Source organism: Phasianus colchicus, chromosome 1 (assembly GCF_987193195.1).
Source record: "Phasianus colchicus chromosome 1, bPhaCol1.hap1.1, whole genome shotgun sequence".
Lineage (NCBI taxonomy): Eukaryota > Metazoa > Chordata > Aves > Galliformes > Phasianidae > Phasianus > Phasianus colchicus.
In genome coordinates, this window is record NC_143436.1 from 145408756 (window position 1) to 145425692 (window position 16937).

General features: G+C 56.9%; 1 protein-coding gene and 1 long non-coding RNA gene across 2 annotated transcripts in view; both read left to right on the forward strand.

Annotated features, from left to right (window-relative positions):
- Positions 1-3270, forward strand: ZIC5 (Zic family zinc finger 5). The gene is made up of 2 exons (XM_031613743.2): positions 1-1219; positions 2474-3270. Exons 1-2 carry the CDS (start codon positions 103-105, stop codon positions 2923-2925), a joined length of 1569 nt encoding a protein of 522 aa, XP_031469603.2. The 5' UTR covers positions 1-102; the 3' UTR covers positions 2926-3270.
- Positions 3271-8111: 4841 nt separating this feature from the next.
- LOC149920101 (uncharacterized) overlaps positions 8112-16937 on the forward strand; it is a 45223-nt gene continuing 36397 nt past the window's right edge. Inside the window, exon 1 of the long non-coding RNA XR_016461068.1 lies at positions 8112-8222. This is a non-coding gene — a long non-coding RNA (uncharacterized LOC149920101). The remainder of the gene's footprint in view (positions 8223-16937) is intronic.

The following is a 16937-nucleotide window of genomic DNA, read 5'->3' on the forward strand; positions in this document are numbered from 1 at the left end:
TGTGGGGAGCGCTCTGCCAATCGCTGGAGGACGGAGCGGGGCCGGGGATACGCGGAGTTAGGAGCGCAGACAAAAGAAGTTAAAGAGCCGCTTAATATATACATGTTTTTGAAGGCGGGCAGAGGGAAAAAAATAACAACAGCCAACGTAGATGGGCCCGGCCGTGTCCTTATGGAGCCCCCTTTGAGCAAGAGGAACCCGACCCCGAGATTAGCGGATTTGGCAGCGGCTCAGCCCCATCCGCACCCGCACATGACGCGCTTCCCGGGGCCGGGGGCCCCGCACGGCCACCCCCCCCGCGCGGCCCACCCGCACCCCGGGGACGCGGAGCCCGGCGGCGCGCTGACGCCGCTCGGCCCCGAGCACATGGCGCAGCCCGCCGCGCTCCAGCTCGCCCCCGAGGCGCTCACCGCCGCCGCCGCCGCCTTCGCCGCGCCCGCAGCCGCCGCCGCCGCCGCCGCAGCAGCCGCCAGCACCGCCGTCGCCTACGCGCCGCCCGCCGCCGCACTGCCGGGCTGCCCGACGGGGGGGGCGGCGGGACGCGACTTCCTCCCCCGCCGGGACCTGCCCTCCTCCGCCGCCGCCGCCGTCGCCGCCGCCGCCGCGCACGGGGCCCCCCCGCGCCTCCCGCCCCCGCAGCCCCACGGCGTTTTCATCTCGGCCGCCGGCACCTACGGCCCCGCCGACGGCGCGCACCCCGCCGCCTTCCCGCCTCCGCCGCTCAACGGGCAGATGCGGCCGGAGCCGTACGGCCGCGCCGAGCCGCACTACGGCCCCGCGGCGTTGCAGGGCTACGGCTCCGGCGGGCTGGGCCTGGGAGCGGGCCGCGGGCAGCCGCCCCCCCCGGGCGGGCCCGTCGGGGCGGCGGGAGCTTTCCTGCGCTACATGCGGCCGCCCATCAAGCAGGAGCTCATCTGCAAGTGGATCGACGGCGAGCCGCCGCCGGGCGGAGGGACGCCCTGCTCCAAGACGTTCGGCACCATGCCGGAGCTGGTGGGCCATGTCACCGTGGAGCACGTCGGCGGGCCCGAGCAGAGCAGCCACGTGTGCCACTGGGAGGAGTGTCCCCGCGAGGGCAAGCCCTTCAAGGCCAAGTACAAACTCATCAACCACATCCGCGTGCACACGGGCGAGAAGCCCTTCCCCTGCCCCTTCCCCGGCTGCGGCAAAGTCTTCGCCAGGTCGGAGAACCTCAAGATCCACAAACGGACTCACACAGGTGGGTGTGCCTCCGCCCCTCCCGGCCTCGCCTTTTTTCTCCCTTTCCCGTCCTTTTTTTTTTTTTTTTGTGTGTGTGTGGCTTTTTTTTTTTTCTTTTTTTTTTTCCTCCCCTCTTTCCCTACGTGCCGTCGGACATGTGACTTTGTCATGAATAAGTAATCCGACGGCGCGCCCCGACACACAGACGCACAGACACACGGACGCGCACGTGCTCGCCACCCCCTTTCCCCCCCCCTCGTACCAACCCCCCTCTTTCGAGAGCACCGCTCCGCCCGCAGCGGCAGCCCCGAGGCGGAGCGGGTTGAGGACGGACGGAGACGTCGGGGCACAACGGAGGCTCCGCTTCTCCCGCTGCTCTCCGCCGAAACCGCCCCGTCGGGGCTCTCGGGGAGCGGCTCTCCTCTATTTGAAGAGACCTTTTGGGCTGCGTGCGAGCAGCATTCAGAGCTTTTTCTTTTTCCTTCCCCCTCCCCCCCTTCTCTCTCCCCTTCTCTTTTCCTTTATTTTTCATTTCTCAACAAAGCTGGGATTTATGGCGGCGGACAACTGCTATTCCTCGGAGGACACTTTGGGAAAGCAAAGTTTCATTGATTTATGCGTTGTTTATCTGCTTGGCGGGGGGTGGGGGGGGGGGGGGGGAAGAGGGGATTGCTGCTTGCACTCAGTTCTCCGTGGGCTGTGCACCCCTCGAGGGGCCGGGGGAGAGGGTTCCTCGAGGGATGCACAGCCCCCGATGTGGTGGTGGGCAGTGGAGGCTGTGTGTGTGCTTACAGAAACTGTGTGTTGGCACCAATATAAATCCACTGTACCGTGGTGAAGAGCATCCCCTGGTGCAAAGGGGAGAAGGGTCTGCTGGCTGCCCTGATGCGGGATGGCATGGGATGGCATGGGGTGATGCCTCGAACTTTGTGCCCAGAGAGATGCTAAGCCTGTTCCCAACCTGCAGCGTTTTGCTGGGGGCTCGGGGTGGAACACTCGAGGAGGTTATGCTGCTATACATTGTGTGGGTTTGGTCATTAGAGTCCTAATGAAGGGTTTGCCTCGAGCAAACGAGCTGGAGGCCTGCCTGGAGGTCAGCGGTTGGATTTTATGTTTCTTTTGGTTTTGGTTTTCATTTTTGGTCTTCACAGCCTCCATGCTCCGTTCGCAGCAGCCCCGGGGCTGCTGGGTGTAGAAGAGGGTACGGAGCTGCCGCCGGGTCGGGGGGAACACGGGGCCGGGCTTTAACCAGCAGCTTGCTGTTTGCCGGCAGGAGAGAAGCCCTTCAAATGCGAATTCGACGGCTGCGACAGGAAGTTCGCCAACAGCAGCGACAGAAAGAAGCACTCCCACGTCCACACCAGCGACAAGCCTTACTACTGCAAGATCCGCGGCTGCGACAAGTCCTACACGCATCCCAGCTCCCTGCGCAAGCACATGAAAATCCACTGCAAATCGCCGCCTCCTTCTCCTCCGCCCGCCCCCCCGGGCTACGCCGCTCCGGGACCCCCCGACGGCCCTCTGCCCCCCGGCGCCGAGCCCCCACCCGAGCCGCCCCGCGCCCGCGCCGCCGCCCTGTCCCCTCCGGTCACCGACCTCAGCGAGTGGTACGTCTGCCAGGCCGGGGGGGGAAGGCGGCCGCGCAGCCCTCCCAGCCGCTCCGCCTCGCCGGGTTCCGAGGGGGACGGGCCCCGCAGGACCTCGGGGGGCCGGGCCGCCCCCTAGGGCTGCGGGAAAGCCGTCAGGTTTGACTCGCGCTATTTATTCCGTGTACGAAACCCTATGGTGTTTGTACGGGCACTAATTTAATTAAAGAGACTCGGACGGTTGTGTCCCATTTCGGTACGGACGGATCACGCCGGACTGTGCCACCCACCGCAGGGGTGCGGGACCAGGAGGTGCCCCGGGCTCAGGCGGCCGTGGGGGGAGGAGGGGGGGGGATTGGCACGCAGGCTGCGAGCGGGCACGGCTCCCCCCCGTCCATGAGCTCCCCTCATTTTCCATCCCAGCCGAGACCCTCTCATCCTCTAAGCTCCCCCAGCCCTGATGCCTCCTGAGCCCCGGCCCAGGAGCGGCTCCCGCCCCCTCCCGCCCCCCCCCCCAGCCTCACCGCAGCCCCCACTGCCGGGTGGGGGGGAGGGGGGCAGGTTTGTGGCCGAATGCAGCAGCGCTGCCGGCCCCGCAGCCGGCCTGGGGAGATGCTGAATGCTGCAAAATAAACGCCGTTTTTCGCCTCCTGCAGTGCAGCTCTGTGTAATTCTCTTTCCCCTCTGAGCCGACCCGACCCGGTCGGTACCTCTCTCCCTCCGCTGTACCACGGCTGTAGGGACAAAAGATGCGGTGCTTCGGTACCGCTCCTCCGCCTTCTGCGTGCCTACGGCTCCCGCAAAACACCGGGGCGTGAGAGGAACCCGCTGCCGTCTGACACCGGGGATGACGCTGCGAAACATTCGTTGCAATTGGGAAAAAATACCAGCAAGAACGCGGGAGCCGATGATGGCGATGCTTCCCGTCCCGCTGGGGCAGGTGCTGTTCCCTCGGCTCAGCCTCCCCCCCTTCCTCCCCCCCCCCGCAGCCCCGACGGCGCGCACCGGCGGCACTGGGGGGTTGGCACTTCTCATTTTGTTTCGTGTCTATGGGGGGGGTTGCAGCCCCGCGCCGCGCCCGCACCTCTGTGGGGAGTGATCCGCGGGGCCCTCGGAGCTCCATTCGTCCTCTGGGGCCGTCGGGAAGGGGGGGTGAGGGGGAAGGGGGGGGGGCGGCTCTCCCCGCGTTCCCCCCCGGGGCTTGTGGAAATGTGTTCGGTGCGTGAAATTTGTTTGGTTTTATCATTGTCAATAACGTGTGCGCAAACGCGATTCTTTTGTACCGCGGAATTAATTTCTTTTCTGACATCACCCCCCCCACACACACCCCCCTCTCCCCCACCTTCCCTCATCCTCGTTTCCTTTTTTTTATTATTATTATTTTTTATCTTTCCTGCCGGAGCGCGGAGCTGCGTGGCTCACACCGGCTGCGGGCGCGCTGTGAGGCGCTGCGCTCTGGATCCACCCATCACCTCCCCGTTTTCCGCTACCAGACCCGACTCTGCGCTCTCCCCCTGCCCCCTCCCCACCCCCCCGCAGTGCGGTGGTGGCAGAGCTCGGTGCTCCGGGATCTCCGCGTTGGCTCCGCGGTGCTGCGCTGTGCTGGGCTGAAAGGAGCGGGCGTCGCTTTAAGACAAACGAAAAAGCGGAAGAGAAAACCGTTTTTGCTCAATTGATACGATTTGATTTTTTTTTTTTTTAACCTGCTTTTTAAGGAAATATTTTTAATAATATTATTATTTTTGAGAATGATTTTTTTTTTTTTTTTCAAAGCCCGTTTGAGCCAATAGCGGCCGGCGAGGTGGGGCGCGGACCTTTCCTCTATCGATCCCCGCGCTGTTTGCAAACGGAGTTCTCGGTGTCTGCGCATCTCCCCGCCGCTGAGAGGGGGGTCACGGCCCTGCCCCCGTTCCGTGACACCGGCACCTCCCGAATAAAAGAACGGCAATTAACAAAAATGATAACCGGTCTCTGTAAGCCCCGTTAAAAAAAAAAAAAAAAAAAAAGAAAGGCAGGAAAGGTCCCCCCGCACTGTGACTGAGCGGCGCGTTCCCACGCGTCACGCACAGCTCGCTGACAGCCCGAAGTGCTGCTCTGCAGGTGGGCACAGGCACGGCTGGGGGGGCTGAGAGAGGCAATGCTTTCCCTTCCCGCCCGTCCTCTCACCCCCTCCCCCCGCGGCTCCGCGTCCCACTCCCACGAGGGACGCCGCGGGCGACCCGGGGTGCGGGGGTAAGACGGGGGGGAGGTCCGGCACCGATTTTCCTCTGTTATCTCCCGGAACAGCAAAATCGCGGCGTCACACCGATAAATTCAATGTGAATATTTCGATGGGAATGATAACAATAATGATAATCATCATCAGGAATAGTAATGGTCCTAATAAATCGAGATCTTCCCGGCCGTGCCCTCCCGCAGCCTCAGCGCCGTTCCGGGCGCAGTGCCACGCGGAGCCGAAGGGAGATACTTTTCTCTTTTTCCTTTCCTTTATTATTATTATTATTTTTAATCTTTAAATTTTAATACCAGATATGACTGCAACGAGCCTAGGATGTTTTTTGTTATTATTTCTATTCCTCTTTCTTTTTTCTTTTTTTTTCTTTTTACCCCCATCGAATGCGTCTATGCTCGAAGACGAGCGGTCAGAACGCCGGGAACAGCCCCACCTCGACGCGGCGCGGTGCAGCAGGTTGCGGGGAGCGGCCCCGAGCGGCACTGTGACAATGACCAACGCGAGGAGCAGAAGAGAGCTCCCAAATGAGGCTCCCGTCAATGGGAAAACTTAGCTCTCCTAATGAAGTTTCTGGTGAAAGGAGAGCGACACAAAGCCACTGTGGCATGAATCATTCATGGGAAATATAAAAGATAAAAGCCGTCGGACAATGGGCAGCGCCCTGCATGGAGCATACAACGCGTTTCCCCTCCCCGTGTCCCCGTGTCCTGCGCCGACCCGCACCGTTCCCGGCCCCGCACCCAAAACCTCTCGGCCAACCCCGGCGCGTTGGGAGTCTCTGGTAGCGGCCGGGCCCGGCCCGGAGCCCATCGGTGACACCGCGTGGACCGGCAGCATGGAAGAGACGTGCTCCCTTCGTCAGCCATCCCTCTGCCGGGATGCTGCGGGAGGATGGGGGACGGACGGGGAGGACCGAGGGCTGTGGGAGACGGTACGGGGCGAGGGGAAGGCGGCGAGGTGTGCCCTCGCACAGCACTCGCTTAGCAGCGCTCACCTATACAACCACCCGCACACACACACACACACACACACCCGTACACCCTCCCCACGTTCCCGCACGGCCCCGCAGCCCCGCCGCCGTCCCGCCGATCCCCGCGGCTCGGGCATCGCCATGGCGATGGGCGCAGCGGAGCGGCCGCGTTCGGAGCGGTGCACCGCGATTCGCGACACTCTATTAAGATACAGTTGCGGCGACCCTTGGTGTCACGCCGCGTTAGCGCCGGCAGCTTTCGGCTTCATCGGAACCCCCCATATTTCTGCCCTCCTTCCCCCCTCCCTCCGTATTTTCGGCCGTAAACAAACACACGCACGCGGGGCGATGCCCCCCCCTCCCGCCCTCCTCTTTGCCCCCCTTATTTCCCACCTCAGCCCCGTTATTTGCAGAGCGATTGTCCCGTGTTTATTTAATACGAGTGCTGGGTGAATGGCGCAAAATAAACACGATGAAAAATAACCAAACAGATGATTCCGCCGCGTGAAAAAGCGCCGACTTCATAAAAGTGCGGCGCGGCCCCCGCTGAATGGGGGACCCTTTGAAGTGGAACTTATTATGGGGCGAATGCCCGCTGGTTGCCCTAACGACGGCGCTGGGCTGGAAGGGCCCTCCTTTGTCAGCGATTTGTTCTCCTTTGCCGGGCCGCCCGCGGGATCCCTTAGCATGCAGCCCGCACCCCGGCACCGCCCGCCCCAGACTCGCAGACGCCACAAAAAGCGGCGGCTCGGCCCGGCCCGCAGCCCCCGCTCCGGGGCCCCGACGGCGCGTACGGCTCGGGCCCGGCCCCTCGGCCCTCGGCTTTCCCAGGCGGGGACGCGTTTAATAAGGGCCGTTTATTACGGAGAGCTTTGAAGGGTCGCCCCCGTCCGTGAAAGACGTGGAGGTGACATTTAAACCTCGTCTTAAAGGATGAAAGGCGGACTCGTTTGTCTCGGGAGCCTGGAAACAAGCGCCCTCCCCTCTCCCTTTGACCGCGTGGCATCACTCGCAGACAATGGTTCGGGAGCGGAACGGCAGCGCCCGGCCGCGGGCAGCACCCACCGGGCGGGGAGCGGGCAGCGGGCAGCGGGGGGAGCCGCGGCACAATGCTCCGTTTGTGCCTGGGGGCCGCTGTTTGCTTTGGGGCTGCGCCCGTCCTGCCGTCCCGAGAACGCGCGTCTTACACGGGAGGTGGAAGCCGCCCCCCGCCGACAAACGTTCGCTCAGCCTGAAGGGCTTTCCCTGCCCGTGGGCACCGCTGAGAAAGGAGCCGCAACAGCGACCGTCGGACGCTGAACGACGTCGCGAAAAGGGGCTTTTCGAGAGCACAAGGCCCTTAACGAAGCGTCGCGCCCGATGCCGCCCCGTAGCCCGGCTGGCAAACGAGGGGCGGGCGAGCTTCGTTTGTTTCAAATTAGTCGTTTCCCATCCCATCCCAAACCCGAAAAAAAATCGAAAAATAAAAAAAAATAAAATAAAATAAAAAAAAAAGATGATCGGCGGCCGTTTCCCGAAATCCTGCGAGCAAACGGTGCCTCGCGCTGATTTTGCGAGGATAACCGGATGGGTTCGGGCACCCCCCATGTCTCCGGACCCTGCCGTCGGGGGCTGTGTGCTGGGGGCTGCTAGTCGCCCCGCCCCCCAGGGGCAGTGACTGCAGCTCTGCCCTCTCCCGGCTCGGGGGCTCCCCGTGCAGGTGGAGAGGGACGGCCCCCCCCTCCCGGCTGCCAGCCTGGGACCGCCGCCCCCCCGCGCGGGGCCGTGCCGGGGGCACCTGGCGACGGCGGAGAGGGGCCGAGGGGGGAGAGCCGGGCGCGGGGCCGGGAAATCCAATCGCCGGATTTTTTTTTAGTTTTATTTTTTTCTTCTTCTTTTTAATGTCTGTGTTTCCCCCCCCCCCCCCCTCCCCTCCTCCTCCTCCTCCTCCTTCTTCTTTCACACAGCCCGTCCCGGGGCCCCGGCCGGCCTTTCAAACAAGAAAACCCTTCAAGTAGCAATGGGCACACATCCCCTTCCAGGCGCCCTGCCAAATCCTCCCAGCACCCTACCTGCGTCCCAGCTTCGGTTTCTCGAAGAAGTGCGGGCGGGCGGGAGGGAGGGGGGGGGCCTGGCCCGGGGGGTGGAATTCCGGCCGCCCCGCAGCAGTAGGCACAAGTTCAGAGCTCCGCTCCCCCCCTCGTTAATCGGGCCGGGGACAGCCGAGGTGCGGGCGGCCGGCCGGGCCGAGCGAGTGAGTACCCAGCGCGGCCCCGACGGGACGGGACGGGACGGGGGGGCGGTAGCCGCCCCCGGGCAGGGGATGGGGCTCGCGGGGTTGTGCCGGGGGTCCGCCCGCCCGGCCGTGTCCTCGGGCCGGGCTCGGGGAGGCCGCTGCTGCAAAAGTCAGCCGGAACAGCTGTGACTTCACCTATTAGCCCCGATGTCTTTCCGAGGAGATTGGCGGAGTTAAACATCCCTCAATGGGCGCTCTGGGGCGTCTCCGCGCTGACCTCTACCCGGTTTTAATAGTTTCATAGGAACTTCATTAAATCAATTACTTAGTGAGCACATCATCATTTATTTGTAATTAGCACTGAAGAGCTTGATTTTTGCAGCAGCCCGCAGCCCGGTTCCCAGCGGGGTTGGCCATGTACTACAAGCACTTTTGTTTGCCGTCTGTGTTGACTCGTGGTATTATTCGGCCGCCACAATAAAAGTGTAATCTTCACGTCTTAATCTAGAGATCGGGGCGGGTAGGGGCGGGGGGGGGGGAAGGAAAACAAACACGGCACGGCCCCCCCGGCCCAGCGGCCCCCCCGCCCCGAGCCTGCCGCGGAGGAGCGGGGCCGGCGGCGGCTCCCGGGGCGGAGGCGGGGACGGAGGGGAGCGGGAAAGGCGAGAAAAGGAAGTGGGTCACCCGCACCGGGACAAAGGGAGAGACCGGGGGCTGCGGGAGAGCGCTGCAGCTGCGGGGCGGCCGCCCGGAGCCGGGCTGGGCCTGGGTCGAGGGAGACATAAGGCAGGGGTCTTCCCGTTGGGAATGGAGAAGTGAGATGGGCGCGGGGAGCCCCCCAGCAAACAGCCGGGACTCCCCGCTTGCCCCCGAGCGTGGTCAGGCTCTCGTGAGCCGTGAGACGGACCGCCGCGGTCTGTGCGTCCTCAAACAGGCTGTAACAACGGGGGAAATGTACAACAGGTGGCCGGGACTCGGCGCGGGGAGAACGGCGGCTGAAATCGATCGAGCTTTGCGACTTATTTTCAGTAGTTAAGGGAGGGTACGCGCATCGCGTTGTTCCGACGACAGACGCGAGCTGGTGGGCGCAAACGGCCCCACCTGCTGCCTGAGGCCGAGGAGAGCCATGGGACGACTCCACTGAGCCCGGACCTGGTGGTGTGGCCGGGGGCTGCCGTCGGGGCGAGCTCCCTACGCCCATCCCGTCCCGTCTCACCCTCAGCGCCCCGCCCGGCAGCCTCTGGAGCCGGGCGAGGAGAGTTGGTTCGGAGGGACCCTTCTGGAGCCGGAGGGGCTGCTGGGACTTCCCCGTCACCACTCGGGTGGAGGATGGGGGCGGAAGGTTGGGGCTGCACGGCTGTCGGCGGTGTAAGTACTGCAAAATGTGGTACAGCAGCTGCTAACGTGTCCCTACCCAGTTATTAAACGCAAAGGGAGTAAATTAAAACTGTAAAGTAAGATGAAATAAAAGCCCTCTTTTCATTCTGCAAGAGACAACACCTAATTAAGGAATATTTGAATCCCACAAAAGCGCAGACTCTCCACAGTGACGCAGAACTCCCCTTTCAAGCCACAAATGAACGCAGGCTGATTCAACTCAGCCTGGGTGCTGGCCCTAGGATGGGCTTGCTGCCTACACTCCAAAAGCCTGACCCTCCTCCCTCTGGCCTTTGGGTTGTGATGTCTTCCAGAGCAGCTTGTGGAAGCCCAGTGTCACTACTGCACTGCACAGAACTGGAGGCCCTGGAGCCTTTATCCCCCAAAGAAAAAGTCTCCTTTAGAAGTATGGTCAGTGGGAGCTTCGAGTTGCTTCCCATGGTGCCACCACCCAGCCGAGAGGGTTTTACTGAGAGCTTTCTTCCCCTGTTTTCTTTGTTGGGATATGCGTTCCTCTCCATAGGTTCAGGTGCTGGATGTGTTTGTTGTTTCATCCCTAAGAGGATGCAGACCACGCCAGTTCTCAGGCTGTGCATGGGGCACTTCCTGCTGGCAGTGCCCAGGGCACCAGCCCACTAGCAGCACTGAGCTGGGATTGGGGCTGGGTGCATGCAACCCCCATGGGGCTGCTCCTGGCTGGCGAGCAGGGAATGGGAAGATCCTGAGGCCACCCACAGAGCTGCAGAGGGCACTGAGTGTTCGTAGTGGCAGTGAAGAAGACAGGCAAGCGGGATTTTGCAGCATTTTATAGCCAAATTTCAGTGGAGCAAGCCACCGTAAAGCAGGAGTTTATTCTCGCCTCGGCTGCTGCAGTTCTGCTTTGTGTCAGCCCCAGAGAAAGGCCATTGCTGTAATTGCAGCCAATGGACATGCTCTCCCCTCCACACTGGCATCAGTCTCATGCTGACACCCTCAGATCATGTCCTTGCAGCTCTCCAAGGACAGGCTTGGCTGTGGGGTGCCACCAGTGTCTGTTTGGCAGCAGACACACAGTCAAGGAGCAGCCTGCTTCATGGCACCCACTTTATTTTCATCACCACACCACCTGGGCTTGCTCTGACTGAGGCTCCGCATCCTCTCTGTCACGCTTGCTTATCTGCCAAGGCAAGATAGGAGCTAAGAACTGCACGGTGCCCATTTGTAGGGTCCATCAGATTAAAAGGAGGGGAGGGAAGCTATGAGAAAGAGCATTCTGTTAAAAACGTAACCCTGAATTTCAGAGAAGGCAGGGTCAAATCACATTGCACTGCCCATCCTGGGCCCACCTTGGGCTGCCTGAAGCATGGCTGTGGCCAACTGCCCAGTGCTGTGACAGAGCAGGGCCAGGCCCAGGGCAGCCCAGATGCAGCCTGGCAAGGCCGTGGGGCTGAGGGAAGCTCCCCGGTGACACTGGGGACACGTGTGTGGGTGACATGAGGGTATGGTGACATGAAGGATGACCGGGTTTACAGGCTCACTGTGCACCTGGAGCCACAGGGCTCCCTCACCTGCCGTGTTAAAGAAATCCTTACAAGCATGAAGGGGTGCAGCACACATATGTGCAACCAAATTCTGCAGCGTGCTGTGTGAGTGTTCTTCAGTTCGAGGAAGGTTTGCAGGATGTGGTGCAATGACAATCACACTTAGCTAACGGGTCTCGATGTTTAGGGTGACACCCAGTTCCTTCTTGCTGATGTCATTGTCACCAATTTATTTAAGTGATCTGTGGGGATATGCAATGCATTAGCAATCCCTTATGCACCCCACATGTATTCATACACTGACTCCTGAGGACTTGCAGTTCTGCCTTGCCGAGGGATGCTGTCTGCCTGCAGCTGTCATTGACTCCAGGGGTGCTGTGGCAGGGGCAGAGTGGTGGGGAATATTATATGTAGCTGAGCAGGGCCAGTAACTGGTCGCAGGCTACACTTCAGTGCAGCTGACACTCAGCTATCGGGATGGTGTCTTTTAGCCAAGCACTACTGAAACTTCAAGTCTGTCTATGAGCACAGAAATTATAACATGATCTGCTACACTGAAAAGCCAAATCTGTATTGCTGTATTCCAAGCTTGCATTTGTATTCTGGCAAACTGTATCTTCATGCACCCCATTGCCTTTGGGAGGGGTGCTTTGGGAAACGGGGGCTCTGGAGGACCCAGAGGTGTTTGGAGCACTGCAACAAGAAGGGTGTGTGTGGGGTGTGTGAACTGAAGCATTTTTTGGGGAGCTGTGTCTATGCAAATTGCTTGATGCCAATGTCTACCCAAAGGCAAAAGCTGAGCAGGATCATTAAATGGACTCCTTCCTAAATGATGCTTCTGCTGCCGATTACCATTTTGCAAACCTAGTTATTCTTGCTTGTGAATCTTATTTTGGGTCTCTTTGGGACAACATTACATTTTAATTGACAATATGGATTGCTAACTCAGCTAATCCTAACAGCGCCCTCAAGACAAACCAACATGGCTCTTGTAAGAAGAAATAATTCCCTTATTGGAAGCTAGAAGGCCTTTTCTCTCCCATGTCTAAGAAATATCAGCCTTCCCTCTGATCTGTTGCAGGAGGCATGGTTAAATCACCCATGCACTGGGCAGAGAACTGTATCCATAAGCACCCATTGTGACCCTAGCAGAACTACTGGTGGCAAGTGTCCCAGCCTTGCTGCCAACACCTGCATAATGGAGGAAATGAGGAAGATGTTGTGCCTTCTTTAGGCCCAGCTGGCTAGCTGTCACGGGCATAGATTGATCTAGTTAACTCCGTGACAGATAAACATTAAACCATGACACTGGCCTACACACATGAGGCTGCTGGCCCCTCTGCCATCATGGCTGTGGCCACCAGAGCCAGTTACCACTGCTGCCTCTGCTGCAAAACACCGAGCAGAGCAGCAGCAATTGTGACGCTGCTGTCCTGCTGCACCACCTTGCAGAAATCACATTGTCTCTCTCCCTCTTTCACTGGCTGTGTTTTTAGACCTGGATCATTCTTGCTGGGTAGAAACAAGGGGCTCCCAGTTCGTTGTGGTGGTGGTAGGAGCTGTGGTAGTAAAAACAGCAATTATAACGAGAGATTGGGCGGTAGCCAAAACAAAATCCCTTCTCACACGTTTCTATTTAGATGTAACCTATAAAACTGCATTTTTATGTCAACACACCGGTAATGCAATAACCTTGTAGTGGAGGCTGGGATAGGCATAGGCATAGACATCTGCATATTTATTCTATATCAGCTCATTTTATTTGTGTGTGTGTGTAACGACGTGGCACCTAAGAATTTGTTCTCCTGGGTTTGCTGGGGTATATTTACATAGCAGTGTGCCATCCACACAGCAAATGTTAAATGCCCTCAGTTGGTTACTCTGGGAGGTGTGTAGGTAGCCAAGCCCCCTTTGATCACCTGCACGCTGCTAGGACCCTTTTACAGCACAAGAGGGGACTGCCAGGCTTATAACTTCACAGAGGCAAGGAATTGGCCCTTGCCACTTGTAGCTTCAAAAAAATTAGACTAATTACTTGAGGTGCTGCGTTTCCCTCCTCTATCTGGCATCTCCCATGGCAGCAGATTGTCTCTCTGTCTCATCGAGCCCTGGAGTCAGGCGGTTGTCAAGAAATGACTTTTTCCCCTCTGGTATTTTGGCTCTGGATCTCTCGTTTGGAGGACACATTTTTCAACACCTGCTAATAATTTTTTTTAACAGATGCTAGAAAGGAAAGTTTCCAAATACAGCAGATACAGTCTGCTGTAGCTTGGGTCAAGCATGAACCACGAGCTTCACCTGCCCTAGGGCTGGGGAACTAGCAGTGTCCATCGCTTTAGAAGAAATGTCATCTTCCTTGAAGGGATGCTCAGGCTTCTCTCACTGTCTTTTCTCAGTGTATCTGTACATAACAACATATTCATGTATATATATGCATATGTGTAAAACATACAGTGTTAGTGTCTTCCTCTAGGGAGTCCTTGCTCATCCTCATCCCAGCCCACATGTGATGGACACACATGCATTTTCCTTATCTGAGGCTCGGAAGTTACCTCTAACCTTGCTTTGTGCCCACTGTAAACAAACAAACAAATAGTAATTAAAAATAAAAACAACAAAAAAGCCCTGTGCCTTCCAAATACACCCAAAACCATAGGGTTAGTGTCTTAAAGTAAAATCAGAGCAACAAGGTGAATGTCATTTCCCACTCTGCTTTTTATTTTTCCTGCTTGCACTACTCCTTTTCAAGTTTGGAAATTGAAGATATATCCCTGCCAATGTTTTCTGCTTCCATGTGGCAAACGCTCCTCTCTCCAGCAGAGCAGGAGCCAGCACGGCTGCCTTGAGCGAGCACCAGTTCTGTGTATCCTGACAGCTCTTCTGTGGACAAAGTGAACAGTCCCAAGGTCTGTTCTGCTTCCCCCCCAGCCCACTACTGTGGCACCCCAAGAGCATCCTACAGCTGGCAAAGTACTGGTTGATTTTCCTTGCAAGTAAACTTCTGAGGATGTTTGCCTCTTTTTTTTTTTTTTTTTTTTAATGTAACTGTGAATTATTTTCTGTCTTTGAAGCTTGGATATACTAAAAGATGTGTTCAGCTGAAACACAGACTTCAAAATTATTGTCTTAGTGGCTACTCATAGAGAAACAGATGTTTTGTCCTGATTGTTAGTTTGGTACACTTAACCTTGGATCTGAAGTCAAGCTTCCCATCAGACAAGTCCTCTTGGGCTTGGTTCATTGACATATGTAAAAGAATTGTGACTTGAGAGGCAGGATGTCACACTGTCAATTTTCAGCTGTTCCATAAGCGCTGTCTGTTGGCACTTCAGTGATGAACTGGGAAGTACCTGAGATTTTCTGAAATCTTTTTCTTTGCCTCTATTCAGGGCACCTTGTGGGGTTTAGGTCCTGAGGAAGCATGGCAGACTGTTTTTCTCTCCCATTAGCTTTGTTTTCATATTCTGCACTTTGGAGATGTCTGCTGCTGTCCCTGTGCTGTTCCTTTTTCACATGGCATGAACATCAGTCTCTTCTGCTGTTGCTAGGGAGGTAAGGAAATACTCTTTTTTCCTCATGTGAATGCATCTCAGAAAATTGCACTATAAATGCAATTTGAGTTTTTCATTCCGAAGATGTATACTCAGTTAAAATAGATGTAAAATGCAACGAGATTTCAGCTCATAGTATAGGCTAAGTGCCAGCTTCCAAAATCTGTATTCCACGGTGTTGTAGATCTTGTTTCAGTCTTCAGCTTGTTGTTTACTGTGCTGTCAGCAGACTTTTGCTTCTGCTACACTCCTGCCCTATGATGCATGCATTGATGGCTGTGTAACTCTTGCCAGAGCTCGTCTCCCATATTGTGAATAAGCTGCAGCTTGAAGTTGCCACTTTTTGCTCACACTGAGATATTGCTGCTGTATTTATTGCGGTGTTATCGCGGTTCAGCCTTGACGGACTTGGAGTTTGATTCTGTTCTTCTCAGCAATTCAATAAGAAAAATGAAGGTGACATCTCCTCTGACCTGCCACCTGTAAACACAGTGTGATTCCAACTGTGTCATCCACAGCAAAACCTCCAGCAAGTAGTTTTGGGGCAGTGTGAGCCCGTAAGAGAAGAACCCATTGCACACTGCCCTGTTAGCAAATGGCGGGGCCTTAGCAGGAGCCAAGAGGTGGGGGGGTCAGGAGTGAGTAGGAGCCATCCTACATGGCTTTAGAGCTCTGATTGAAGCCAGGTGGTCATTCCTGCAGTCCTTGCTCAAGCAGGTTCCTCTCGGACCAGTGGGCTTTGCCATGTGCAAGGTGTGAAGATTGCGGCCTCCACAGAGCCCTGCAGAGCCACCAGGCCTGAGCCAGGAGAGAGCGCTGGGGAAGGGATGCTTCCCAAGGGGGAATGGGCTCTTTTTATTTCCTTTTTAAACGAGTGATGTGTTGGCTTCAGGCAAACGGCAGAAGGTTTTACTGAAAAGGCTGCTTTATGGGCTTGTGGTTTTGCTTGGGGTAACACTGAGGAGTCTGTAAACCCCAGGAGCCCGGCAGTGTCAGGCTGACAGGCTGTCCTGCCCCTGCGAGCAGGAGGCCGGGATGGGCGCGCTGAGAGCGCTGCTGGGCTTTCCTTCAGCTGGCACAGCAGAGGTGGGGGCAGAGGTGGCTGTTTTCCCCCTCTTGATTTGGCTTTAGATTCCTGGTTATGGGCGCAACCAGGATTCCATTAACTCCTCCAAAGGCTGGCTCCTCAGAGCAGCCCCTCACATGGACCCCAGCACCTCTGCATCCCTCCTGCTGCTTTGTGCAGCCCGCTTCATGCGCTGCCTGGGTCTGGGGTGATGGAAATCTTCAACTGGGGTCACAGCCCTGTGTGTGTGGTGTGGGGAAAGCCTGGAAAGAATCAGTAATTCATGGAGAAAAGGGGAATTTCCCGTTTCTTTGAAAGATTGTAATTTAATTTAAAAGGAAATCCAGTGACAACTTCCTGGGAAATAAATGCCTTTGTGTAAGCCTCTGTGGTGAGAAGCTGCTTAGCTGAAAATCAGCCGAATTCTTCTTGCTCAGCTTCTCATTTTGCCTTAGTTCCTAACCCAGAGCAAAGCCTGGGGATCTGCAATGAGCCCTGACAATGTGCCAGGCTTTTGAGCATCCAGCAAGCTGAGGGAATGGGGCTAAGCCTGTGAGCTGAAGCAAGCCTCTGGCTCTATTGAATGTGTAAGCTGGAATAATGCTAGGAGTTGACATGATTCTGCTACTGCCTGAGAACCCAGAGAGTCCATCACAAGGCATCCCTCAGCCCTGGGGAAGTCCTGTTTTGGGGGACTGACCCAGGCAGAGAGCTTGTGGGCACGCATCTTTATTCAGCTCCTGCTACAAACGTAGGAGTAGCCATCCCATAGGCAAAGACACAGAAGAAAGCATTTCAGACATTTCATCCTCGTATAAAGCTATCTGCTGGTTTCCTTGTCTTCTAGCATTTCCAAATATTCTCAAATATGGGATAAATGTTATTTTCTTCTTCTGTACAGATGGGAAACTTTGAGGCTTTCTTCAGCACACCTAGCCTGGCTGCTTTGTGCAAGCTGATGATGTGGCCTAATCCCCCATGTATTGCTTTTCTGTTAGATTCATGGCTACAAACCCTGAATGACCATGCTAGGACTGTGCAAACACAGTCACAAGTGATCAGTGTCCCTGAACACGTAGATAGAAACAACAGAAGAAAGACAAATGTTCCAGTTGTCTCCTAAGCTTTCTTGTATAGGTGCAGATCGACCAGGAGAATTATTACCCTGACTCACAGGTAGCTGCTGAGCTCTCCCTGCATGCATCACAAATTTCAGCCA